The sequence below is a fragment of the Alligator sinensis genome, unplaced genomic scaffold (genome assembly GCF_000455745.1).
Source record: "Alligator sinensis unplaced genomic scaffold, ASM45574v1 scaffold407_1, whole genome shotgun sequence".
In the NCBI taxonomy this organism is placed as follows: domain Eukaryota; kingdom Metazoa; phylum Chordata; order Crocodylia; family Alligatoridae; genus Alligator; species Alligator sinensis.
Window position 1 is genome coordinate 443,219 of NW_005842464.1, and position 12,638 is coordinate 455,856.

Consider the following 12,638-nt stretch of genomic DNA (forward strand, 5'->3'; position numbering starts at 1 on the left):
TACGTGCAGCCTGATGCACTTGGATACTTGGTCTGGCTCGTGAGAGACCCTTGCACACAGCCCTGCACTTCTCCTGGCAATGACAGCAGCATGGGCATGTGCAGTGCTACGCCCCACTGCTGAGTACAGGCTGCCTCCCGCTCGCACCCAGGAAGAGCCAGTTCACTACAGAACAGCTGGGCAGGGCCTTGAAAGAGTGAGGCCTGCATCATCTGCACTCTGGGCACGGGCCGGGAGGGTTCTGCACCGGCGCTGTGTGCGGGTGGGGCCAAGCCCAGGTGAGGTATTGGCACTGGCAGCGCCAGTGAGAGCGAGTCGTGAAAGCTTGGCAAGGAGCAGGGGGCATCTTGGCCTGGCTCAAGATGGAGCAGGATGGGGAAGCATCTGCCTTGCTCCGGGCTGCTTCTGTGCTGCTCCCTACAGGAAGGCGAGGTGAGAGCTGGGCTACCCTGCAAGGCTGCCAGCCGGGCCGGTCTGCTCCAAGTCACACAGCCCAACTGCTGGTGCTGGGTGACAGCCGACCTCCTGGGCTGTGCCACAAGCTGGGAACAGGACTCGCACCAGGCCACGGGGGAGAGGAGACCCTCGTCCAGTGGGACAAGAGCCCAGAGGACAGACCAAGCTTTGCTCAGACCCAGGACCCTGGTTCCAGCAAAGTCAAAGGCTCCTGGGCAGGGGGTGCCACTAGGGTACCTGTCCAAGAGTCCAAGGCACTTGCCAGCCCTAAACAGAGGCCGTGTTTGGCAGGGGCCCTGGCACCAGGTCCCTGGCACTGGCTCCACAGTGCTGTGTGCTCACAATGGAGCCACGCTGGCACCGTGCCTGAAATGACTCCTTCCACCGTCACACAAGTAGCAGCTCTCTGGGCTCCAGCCCTCAATCAGTGCCAGTCTGCCTTGGATCCCTGCTCCCAGAGGCCCGGAGCCATCAGCACAGTCATGGTGCCAGGCCAAGGGCAGTGCAGCATGTTTGGCAAAGCCTCACCTGCAGTGCTCCGCGTGAGCTCAATGCCTGCAGGTTTCCCCTTGTGCAGGCTGCCAGGCACACCTTCTCAGCCTGATTTCTAAAGACTATGGGGCTCCGAGGCTGAGGTCATCCTTGCAGCTCTTGACAAGACCGGGGCTGCTTCTTATGGAGTAGGGATGACAGATCCACAGGTCTGGGGAAAACCTCAGGCTGTAACAGGGCAGGAAGGGGAAAGGGCAGCTCAGCCCCTGTGTGCCCAGGGAGCCCTGGGCCCAGCATCCACTGTCAGGTCCCAGTGCTACCAGGCAGATCAGCCTCCAGGGAAGGCTGGGAGCCCAGGAGAGTCCCCCAGATTCCTTCCCTGAATCCTAGGCCCTCTAGAGCCACCTGTCAGTGCTGAGGATTCAGGCCATACAGGAATGGATCCACCACCTCTTCTCACGTGCTGAGGAGGGTCTGAGCAGCGGAGCAGCAGAAGGGGAAGTTCTTTCCTCAGATGTGCAGAGCACCAGGAGTGTGCCACTGAGGGGTTGCATGGGCACAGGGCAGCACAGCTGAGATCGGTGCACGACCCAGCACAGGCTAAGAAACACTGCTGTGTTATGGGCCCTCCTGCTCAGGGCACTGCACCCAGGCCCAGAGCACATGGCCTCATGCTCTGATGTCTCACCTGGGCTGTAGTATTGGCTCCTTCCATGCCTCAGCTCCAGAAGGAGCCAGAGACACAAGAGCCAGGCCTGCCCGGTGGGCACGGACTTACCCGGGGCCCGTGGGGGTTGACATCAACGTGGGACTTGGACAGCCAGACCCAACAAGCAAGGCCTGAAGGCTCCTCCCCACTGTCCCCCCATGGGGTGACGACAGTGAAGCCCCCCACTGGCAGTAATGGATGTTTCATCCTTGTCAGGAACTCAGCAAAGGCCCAGCACACATCCCTTTTTGGGCTTCATGCCAGGCATTCCAACTCCAGAGAGCAAGTCCTGCTTGCCCTGGAAGGCTGCAGGAGGAGTCGACGGGGCTGCAGCGTACCTGGGGGATGATCACGTCCGCCAGGGCCTTGGAAAGCTTGAAGAGCTCGGCTGTGCCCTCCAGCTGCAAGGTGCTGTTGTGCTGCACATCATATTTGATGCAATCATAGATGTCAGGGATCTTGCTGATGTCATAGCGCCCGTTCTTCATGCGGAAGTCCCGCTCCAGCTTGCTCCAGCGCTGCAGCATCAGCTCCAGCGTCTCGCTGTGGTACAGTTGCAGGTCTGCAGAGCAGCAATAATGCACATCACTTTGATGTGGGACATGTGTGCGGACTGGTGGCCCCAGGATAGAGGGGATGGATGAGAGTCATGCCAAACCCCTCTGCATGCTACTGCCTGCCGTGTTGCTAGCTCAAAGGCAGAAGCCAGCTCCACTGCCCTACAGCTCCAGACAGAAGAACCTTCCCACTCCCACCCACCTGGACCATGCTGCTCATCTCAGGCCTGGCCACTCCCTTCCAGCTTTAGCCTCGCCTCTCCCAGGCCTCTATCCAATGCGTCTGGGCTGCAGATGCCTGTTTGTAAAGCTCCCTGGTCCCCAGAAGCAGGGGTCCAAGCTCTGCCACAGACCCTCTCCTCCCAGCCCAGCTGCTCACCTGCAGATTTGGGATCCTCCAACCGTTTCTGTATCTGGGTGGTGAGGTTCTCAATCAGGGCAAAGACCTGGTTGCAGACCTCCACGGGGTTCTGAATGAATGCCATAGAGTTGGTCAGCGAGACACTGCCCGTAGGCGCCAGCTGCAGAGAAGCAGCTCGGTGAGGTCAACATCCCCAAGTACTGCGCCTCCAGCCACGTCCCAGCAGAAACACTTGCCTGCTCCCCTCGGTGCTGCAGGCTGCCTGCTGCCCCCTCTGTCCCACCCACCGCAGGCACGACAGCTGTCCACAAAGACCCAGGCAATACTGTCAGGGGCAGAACCGTTTCCATTCCATGCTGCTGCCTCTGGTCGCAACAGAAATGCTTCGTGACCACCCCTCCCGAACCCAGCTGCAGAGAGATTCTGCAGAATCTCACCACACTGGAAAGCCCAGATTTTGCTCCTAACGCATCAGAACTGGTGGAGACGAGCGCTGATGGGGGTTTATCAGTACAGGAACAAGAAGCTCAGTTTCCACATGGAGCACGTAGGGGCTGGACGGATGAGAGCCACAGACAGAAACACTCGAGAGGATTCTCCAGCTCCCCTGAAGGTAGGTGGGGACAGTGGGGGATGTTCTGGAAGGAGTGACCGTGAGGAGAGGGCTCCTGTGAGGAGGCAGATGGAGGTCCCTGGGGGAAGCAGCTGGCTGAGACAGGGGGGAGGGCGGCCCCGGGATTTTCACAGAAAGCCCAGGAGGGCTGGGTGGTGGTCCAAGCGTAGGGGAAGAGATCTGGCACTTTGTTTTGTTTCACTGTCTCAGAGCATTTGACCACTTTTTCCTTCTGTGCAATAAGCCCTTTTGTTTTACCCATTGTTTGACAAAAGTGCCTGTATTGCATTGTGATTTCTGGGCAATCAATATCTGGGGCATGCCCCTTTGGTGCAGTAGGGGCCAGTAAGCTTACACAGACCCAGAGTGCGTCTCTGGGAGACCCTGACAGCTCAGGGCTGCGTCACATCTGCATTGACATCACCAGACACTCTTGAGCCCAAGATGAAGACATGAGACAGAGAGGCCTGCTCTGTCACCAAGCCCAGTTTCTTGCTGCAACAGGCCAGGATGTAGCCTGGCCTCATTCAGGAGCTTATCAAGTTCCACCTTCTACAGGGGGGTTTCTGCCTCCGTCGCTCCTTCTGGGGGGGCTGTTCCAGGAGCCCGTGCTCTGATGGGCAGGACCTTCTCTGAACATGAGCTGCTTTGAGAGACTCGTGCCATGCACAGATCACACTGACCCAGGTCATATCTGCTCAGAGGTCTAACGCCTCAACGTTATCACTGTCAGCCAAGCCCATGACCTCAGAGTGCCGTGTTTGTGTGACAAACCCATTTCCATAAAGCCTTGCTGGTTACAACTGTACTCCCGCCCTTCAGTCCCATGCTGCAGTTGGTACCCACCCCTGCCTTTCACACCCGTGCGTTGGGCTGGCTCAGGGCTGCTGCGATGCCCTTGTACATGTTGGCACCTGTGGGCCCACCTGACCACAGTGGCGAGGGGACGTTACCTTCTCGTAGTCCTCATCACCGAACATGGTGTCCTTCTGCATGATCTCGTGTAGTCGGGCCTTCACACGGTGCTGACAGCTGCTAAGGGAGTCGCTGTCGCTGTCCAGCAGCCCGTTCATGTTGGCACTCTTCACCATCTGCACCAGGATGGGCGTCAGCTCCCCCTCCAGTGCCAGCAGCCCCTGCAACAGCAGCACAGGCATGGCTCAGTTTGGCCCCGCTGTGACCAGCTCTCCTGCTGTTGCCCGATGCTGGGGGGGACTTGGGGCAACAGCCCCAGGCTGGGCTCTTCCGCCAGCCCCAGCAACGCCCCACACAGGCTGCCTTCCGGCTGCATCTTGGCTAGGGCACAACCGGCTACTGGGCAGCCGAGCACCTGAGAGCCGCGTGACGCAGATGCACTGCTCTGCTCTGCATGCACAAAGTAAGCCCCTTGGAAGTCGAGCTCCAGAAGAAGTTCCCCTTGGCTGGCTGTCACAGTAGACTCCGGCCACCTCCCCCACACCACTGTAGGAGACCCCTCGCCAGCCATGGCCAGCAGCCCCTCACTCCCAGGCAGCAAGGCTGGCCAGTTTAAAAGCTGCTTTGATGGTAGGCAGTTCCATCCCAGGAGCTGACTGGGAAAGGGATGCCTGGGGCTGCCAGCACAGCGGCCATCAGGGCGCCCCAGGAACAAGTGAGATGATCCCCAGTACTATGGTAATGGGGAGCTACAGTGAAGGGTCCCCCAGAAGAACCCCCTCCCCCCCATGTTGGCTGGGCCAGCCTCAAGGAAAACCACTGTCCCTGGGGGAGCCCCAACGGAGGTCTGGGGAGCTTTGCTTTCAGGCAGGAGCGTGCCGAGTGGAAGAACCTTGGCAAAAGCTGCAGCCGTCATCTGCACACGGCCCTCGTCCGAAGCATAGATCTTGAGGTCATGGCGGTAGGTGCTGTGCAGTCGCAGCAGGCCACAGCCTGGGAAGCCAGCATAGTCCCCTGGAACACAGAGCCGGCTCAGCCCGCATCCAGGTGCAGCTGCCTCCATCCTATGCACCAGCCCCAGCTTCTCTGGGGATCACTGCAGCTGCAGTTCTGGGCTCAGCTCATTGAACACGTGGGCAGCCTCAGGTGCTGCGATGCTGGGGGAGGCCAGCACTACCCACCAAGTGCCAAAGGGAGAAGCTGATGGATGTGGTTTGACTGGACCTGCCGCAGAAAGGGACTGGCCCATCCTCCCAACCACAGATGCAGCAGCGGCAGCAAAAAGGGGAAGCTGCACAAACCAGCTCCAGGGGGTTAAAGGAATACGACAGACTATTCTCTCTGGCCACAGGGGACAGGACAAGAAGTAACTTCTAAGCCTGCATAGACAATGTGTTAGAGGCGTAGGGGGGCACAGGCAACACTGCCTGCCACCCCACCTCCTCCCTGGGGTAGAGCCATGGCTGAAGAGGAGCAATGGAAGTGACCAGGCCACGGTGGCAGGGCAGAGTGGCAGCCTGGTGCATGAGCGGATGGCGGCAGGAGGAGGTAAGGGCAGCGTGGCCTTCCCTCCCCCAGTTACTTGCGCTGCTGGCAGCGTGGCTGGCGCAGGACTTCCGGCAGCAGCGGCAGCAATGAGTCTCACTGCCCCACTCTGCCCTCCTGCACTGAGTCCCGCCTGCTGAGCCACGAAGGCAGTTCATACCTGTGCTGGTCCTTTGGGTTTTCCCTTGCAGGCTGGCAGAGCTCTACCCACCCCTTGCCCCATAGACTGGGGGGCCAGGGGCAGCAGGTCAGGAGTGAGGGGTACCAGCAGGGCCAGGGGGCTGTTTTCTACTTCAACTATTTACTGGGTCAGGACTAACCATCAATGTTTTACAAATGGGTCCTGGTACAAAAAAGGTTGAGAACCACTGCTATAGGGGACCCTACACAAGGCAACTGCCTGAACTGCTCTGTTTCTGGGGCCAAAATGCGAGAGGATCCTTCTCCTAGTCACAGGCTTCAGGACAGACACCAGCACGTGCATGGAGCTGTGTCTGCTCCTAGCCAGCACGTAGCTAACCACACCTGCTAAGCCTGTGAGTGCATGCCTACGTGTCCAAGCAGCAGGGATAACCAAATCGTTGCCTGCATGTGAGGGCCCAGCATGCCATGTGTGGGACTGTAAAGCTGCCTCAGGAGGTGCAAAGGGAGCAGGATTCCCCCACACAAGATAAGCATGCCAGCAGGGTCCTGGGCTGCACAGGGCTCAATGGAGGGGGGATCAAAACAGCACTGTCCCCAGCCCTTGCTGAGAACAACCTGCCCTTGGCACTGCATGCCACCCAAGATGGACCCGCCAAGGGGAGCTCACCTTGGCCACCGGGGTACATGCAGCGGAAGGCCCGGCCCAGCTCCTCCGCCTGGACGCGTCCTGCTGGGGTCAGCTCTCCCCCCCACTTCAGCACCAGCAGCAGTGATGGGGCTGCCTCCTTGCGGGCCTCTGCACAGACAAACAGGCAGTCAGGATGTCATCCTCCTGCTGTACTCGGCCTTGGTGAGGCCACAGCTGGAGTACTGCATCCAATTCTGGGCTCCACAATTCAAGAAGGACATGGAGAAGCTTGAGAGAGTCCAGAGGAGAGCCGCGCGCATGATCAGAGGACAAGAGAATAGGTCTTATGAAGAGAAGCTGAGAGCCATAGGACTCTTCAGCCAGGAATAGCGCAGGCTCAGGGGTGACCTGGTGGCAGCCTGTAAGTACATCAGGATCCGGGGGAATGCCTGTTCACTAGAGCACCCCAAGGGATGACAAGGTCCAAGGGTTACAAACTCCTCCAAGACCATTTTAGGCTGGACATAAGGAAAAGCTTCTTTACTGTCTGAGCCCCCAAGGCCTAGAATAGACTCCCTCCAGAGATGGTGCAGGCACCTACTCTGGACTCCTTTAAGAAGCATTTGGATGCTTATCTTGCTGGGATCCGCTGACTTCCTGCCCTTGGGGCACGGGGCTGGACTCGATCTCTTGAGGTCCCTTCCAGCCCTAATGTCTATGAAATCTGTGAAGTCATAGCAGTGCAAGCCCCAGGCACAAGCTCCAGGACTGATGGACCTGCAGGCGAGGGCAGGAGTCAGCCTGGGCTCAATTCAGGCCCACTGAAGGCTTCCCCAGGGACTGCGGTGGAGCCTCAAAGCTGGGAGCACCAGTCTGGACAGAAAGGATCCAGTTTTCAGGGGAAAAACAGGCACTGTGGACACAGAGCGGCAGCCCCAAGCTGCCCAAGAGAGCGGATCCCAGATCCTGAGGACACGAGCCCAGGGATAGCAACCAAGGGGAGGAGTGGCTAGTGCTCCTGGCTAGCACTGCACACTGGTACAGCAGGCCTGGGGTCCTGCCCTAGCCGGCACAACCCTGTTGGGCGCAGGCACAGGGATCAGAGCCCCTCAGCTGGAGGGCAAGGCTCAGGCCCTTACCTTCGTCTTCACTGGAAGCTTTCGGGTGCCCATGGGACAGGTAGGTCAGCTGCACCTTGCGGTTGATTCCAGAGAAGTGTCCATACCTGTCATGGGGACAGCAATGCAGGGAGGCTCAATTCAGCCCATCCTCGGGGACCCAGCAGCACAGCACAGTGCGCAGGCTCTTATGCCCCCATGTGCCCAGCCTGGCCAGGGCTCACATGGATGCTCACCCAGCACCATGGAGCAGCCAAGACCTCACCTGCTACTAGGGCTGGATTAACCCTTTAGTGGGCCCTAGGCAAACACACTCCTGGGCCCCTACTTTTTTTCCACTCAATAATTATAATACGTAAAATAAGCACAACTGGGCTCCTTCTTCACTTAGGGCCCTAGGCATGCGCCTCGTTTACCTATGTGTTAATTCAGCCCTGTCTACTAACCCCACGCACACTATGTCCTGCTGCCTCGTGCCCCCATGCGAACTAGAGACAGGCTCCTGTGCTCAGCAGCCAGCCAAGCTAATGCTGCCCAGAGAAGTGCTGGATCTCATACACCTGCCAGCTTGCACCCTCCCCTGCGCTCAAGGTACAAGCCCAGCATGAGACAGACCGAGCAGGGAACAGATGCTCTGCCCACAGCACATGATGGGCAGCGTGACAACAAACAAGTGCCACCTAGGCCCAAAAGGGAGAGAGCAAAGCTCCTACTTGTAGGATATTCAGGATCCCCTGGGGCCTGTTGTTCTGGCCACATAAGATGCTCTGGGCAGCACAAAAGCCAACGCCTGGGCCCTGGGCTCATCAGGGTTTTCCATGGTGTCTTTTCTGCGTGCCTGGTGCTACCACAGCCTGCAGTGGTCCCCCTGCTAGGGTGGAGGCCTGGGTTGCGAGTGCTACGTGCCCAGGGGACAGCTGCTCCTGCACCCCACAGGTGCTGGCCCTCAGTGCCCACAACAGTAGGAAACAGGCCCGTGGTGCCCTGGGGCCAGTGCTGCCTCCTTGGGGCACTGCTGCCAGCTGACCTGGTGCCCCCGGGGCCAGCTGGGCAGATGCCAGCCGTGACCTGCTCCAGCAGTCCCCCCACCCATGGCTGCCATATCGTCCCTGGCTATTGGGCTGAGATGAGCCACCTTGTCCTGACTCACATCTCGAGGACACTTTTCAGTTGCTCCAGCTTGGATTTCCTTTCCTCCATCTCGCTGTCATTCTGTGTCCCCAGCTCCACCACGAGCAGGCGCGCAATGTCCAGCACTTCCTGTCAGGACCATGGATGCGACGAGTCAGCATGAGCCCACGGACCCCCACACCTACTGCCCCAGCGGCCACGGCCCCCAGACAGCTACAGCAGCCCACAGCCACCCACCTCCCAGGCCCCACAGCTTCTATTTTCATACCCACTCAGGCCCCAAGACAAGCCCCCAGTCATCCTGCTGGCTGTTTGTGAAGATCTACCCAGCTGCCATGGCCATGGTCAGGACTGCTGGTCCCATGGGAGATGGCCTTTCCTCCTGGCCCCAGGGAGGGGTCAGGCAGCAGACACTTTCCCCCGTCCTCCCAGGCTCTTGCATGCAAGGCCCCCAGACGGCCTCCACTCACCTGCAGCTGCTCTGGTCTCTTCAGCTTCAGCTTCCCCGTCTTGTAGCCATCGTACTTCTCAAACAGCTCAAAGAACCTGCGCCGAGAGCAGAGGGGCCCAGTGCATCTTCCAGCCAAGATGAGGGTCCTCCCTATGAGCCCAGCCAGGCTGCCCTGCGCAGGGCAGAACTGGCAGGAAACGGGCTCCTCCCTGCCCATCCCACCCCAAAGCCTGGAGGAACAGGTGCTTTCAGCCGGAGCCGCTTGCTGGGAGCAACAGGGACCCATGACCTTGCAGCACCAGCCGTCACCAGGAGCTCCCCCTGCTGGGAATCCTGGCAAGACGGCACCAGGTGAGCAGAGTCTTGGCTGAGGGCAGCACCTCCCGGGTGGGGCCCAGACCTCTGCCCCCCCAGCGCCCCTCCCCCCCTCACCTGGGATGCTTGACCTCCATCTTCATCTTCTGCTTGGGCGTGCGGTCCCCGTGCCGTATAACCGCGATCACGCAGCGCAGCTCCATCCTGGGGCAGAACGGGCAACCATCAGGACAACATGCCTCCCCCAGCAGAGCCCTTCCTGCTCCCAGCCCACCCTGCGACCTGGGAGAAGGCAGGGCTGGACACCTTCAAGACCAGCTGGGTCAGAACCCCGACTCCTGGCTGGGCTGACCCTGCCGACATGCAGGGCTGTGCACAACAGGTAGCAGAAGGCTCCTGCCCCATCCATGCTGGAGCAGATGCTGCAGAAGGCAGGTCAGGGGGCCTGGGCCAGGGGTCACGGAGGCAGCTGAAGGCAGATTCTGGGCTGTGGCACAGTCCAACAGGACAAGCCTGGGCTTCCCAGCACGGCTGGGAATCGAGAGGCCAGGCTCCACCCGAGCAGGGCCAGCACAGACAGTAGCTGCTTCTGAGCAAGAAAGCCTGCAGCAGGCGGCAGCTCCTGCCCCCACCCGCCTCAAGGTCGGTTTCCTCCTGCTCCTAGGTCAAGTCACGTCCAGTGCAGGGGCAAGAGGGCCACATCCCTTGCAACCGTTATAACCGGCTGTTCCTGTTCTCCACAGGAACCTCAAGCCCTGTTAAGTGCCAGCCATGCCACGCTACTGAGGCCATGTCATCCTCAGGTCCATGCATCGTCTCCCTCGGGTCCGAGAGCACCAGCAAGTTTCAACAGCTTTGCAGGCCCCGTGATCACCGTCTTGTCAGATCCATTATGAAGATCTGGCTTGCTCCGAAACACCACAAACCACCTAAAACAACGCAAAGGACTCTCAACACCAAGTCTCTTCAAGACCTGAAGGTCTAGGAGGATCCAGCAGCGGCCCCATGAAAAGCTCTCTGCACTGTCCACAGATGAAGGCAATACTGAGGAACTCTGGAAGTGGTTTAAAACTGCCGTCCATACGGCCTGTGCTGAATTCACTGGCTATACCACCTGGCGACACCAGGACTGGTTTGATGAGAGCAACACGCCCTCGACTGGAAGAGAGGGGCTCATTCTGCTTGGCAAGATGACACCTCATCTCAGAAGGAGATGCATCAGCTCCTCAAAGCTGAAGCTCAAAGGAAGATCTGGGAAATCAAAAATCCCAGGTGTCAAAAATCCGCAGTCACTGACATATTGGACATATTGGAACGGTGACAGATCTGGGAAATCAAAAATCAGTGGTTGCAAGATAAAGTTGAGGAGACCCAGCTCTCTGCTGACAAATGTGACATGCATACCTTTTTCCAGGCAAGAAAAGCCATCTACAGTCCAACTTCAAACAGTCCCACTTTGCTGCAACCGCAGGATGGCTTGACACTCCTCAAAGACACTGACTCTATCCAAGCTAGACGGAAAGAGCACTTTGAGGCACTCCTGAACTGGGAGTCAATAGTGACAGATAGCATCACTGAGTCCATCCTTCAAAGAAGCCTACCAAACTTTGGGCCTCTCTCTCAACACTGAGAAGACTAAAGTGCTCTATCAGCCTGCTGCGGGCCAGGAATGCGACTCCCTCCCCAAATTACCATGGAGGGAAAAACCCTGGAGGCAGTTGAGCTCTTTCCCTATCTCTGTGGACACCTCTTTCAGTGTGAGCACTGATGGGGAGGCCCAGCACAGGATCCAGCGCATAAGTGCCTCCTTTGGGAAATTGCTTCAGTATGTCCTTATTCACTGCGATCTCCAGAAAGCACCAAAATCCAAGTCTGTCATCATCTCAACTCTACTCTATGGATATGAAACGTGGGTGACCTGCTGTTGTCATTTCACAAGCCTAGAGAGGTATCACCAACAATGCCCATAGAAGACCTTCCATGTCAAATGGGAAGATGGCAGCACAAACACCAGCATCCTCACTGGAGCCAACGTTACCAACATGGAGTTGGCGATCCTCAAGCACTAAAGTTCGCTGGACCAGACATCGCGTGTGGATGCCCGACTCGACTCCCAAAACAAGTGCTCTGCTCCCAGCTCAGTAGCGGCCTGAAATCTTGCAGTGGCCAGAGGAAGCGCTACAAGGACACAGTGAAGGCTACTTCAACAAAATGGATACTGACATCAAGAGCTGGGAGGAGCTGGATGCCAACCGACTCCAATGGTGCCACAACCATAACCAAGCAGTAGGCGATTTTGAGGTGAAGCATCTCACCCTTGAAACAGAGAAGAGCAGAGGAAGGGAAAGGAGAGGAATCCCAGCCTGAGTCCTACTCTCCCCTGCAGAAAGACCTGCAACCTCTGTGGACATGTCTATGGCTCAAGAACGAGACCCTTAAGTCACCTCAAGACCCATCAGTAAGCCGTGGTAGAGGTCATCCTTGAATCAAGGGATTGTTGAGGGTGGCTCATGTGGTGGGAATGGGCTGGGGCTCCCAGCTGGCCCTTCCATGCACCACATTGCTGAGCACACAAGCCATGCCCCTAGTACCCACTCCACTCTGCAGGGACAAGCCTGACCTCCTCTGCCCTTTTTCCTGTACACTGCCAGTGTCAGACACTGAAGACTCCCAATAAGGCACTGGCCGACATCATTGCAGAGCCACTGGCGGGAATATTTGAACGCTCGTGGCGCACGGGCCAAGTCCCGGAGGACTGGAAAAGGGCCAATGTGGTCCCCATTTTCAAGAAGGGGAGGAAGGAGGACCCGGGCAACTATAGGCCAGTCAGTCTCACCTCCATCCTTGGCAAAACCTTTGAAAAAATTATCACGGCTCACATTTGCGAGAGCCCGGCAGGACAAGTTATGCTGAGGGGAAACCAGCACGGGTTTGTAGCAGGCAGATCGTGCCTGACTAATCTAGTCTCTTTTTATGACCAGGTTACGAAATGCCTGAACACAGGAGGAGGGGTGGATGTCGTATACTTAGACTTCAGGAAGGCCTTCGATACGGTATCCCACCCCATACTGGTGAAAACAGAATGCAATAGGCAGGGGTCCTATTCCTCCCTGGGCCTTTCTTTTACTCTCTATATATCTAAAAAACAATTTCTTGTTGTCCTTTACTTGGGATGCCATCCTCAGCTCCATGGTAGCTTTGGC

General features: G+C 58.0%; 1 protein-coding gene across 3 annotated transcripts in view; it reads right to left on the bottom strand.

Moving 5' to 3' along the window:
- Window positions 1–12,638, bottom strand: part of PPIP5K1 (diphosphoinositol pentakisphosphate kinase 1) — a 64,094-nt gene that overhangs the window by 29,584 nt on the left and 21,872 nt on the right. For all 3 annotated transcript variants that reach the window (XM_025212469.1, XM_025212472.1, XM_025212471.1), the window contains 9 exons: window positions 9,553–9,639; window positions 9,140–9,215; window positions 8,689–8,798; window positions 7,560–7,645; window positions 6,460–6,588; window positions 4,996–5,117; window positions 4,142–4,324; window positions 2,594–2,735; window positions 1,996–2,219 (listed from right to left, as the gene is read on the bottom strand). In XM_025212469.1, coding sequence (XP_025068254.1) covers window positions 1,996–2,219; window positions 2,594–2,735; window positions 4,142–4,324; window positions 4,996–5,117; window positions 6,460–6,588; window positions 7,560–7,645; window positions 8,689–8,798; window positions 9,140–9,215; window positions 9,553–9,639 — 1,159 coding nt within the window. The remainder of the gene's footprint in view (window positions 1–1,995; window positions 2,220–2,593; window positions 2,736–4,141; window positions 4,325–4,995; window positions 5,118–6,459; window positions 6,589–7,559; window positions 7,646–8,688; window positions 8,799–9,139; window positions 9,216–9,552; window positions 9,640–12,638) is intronic.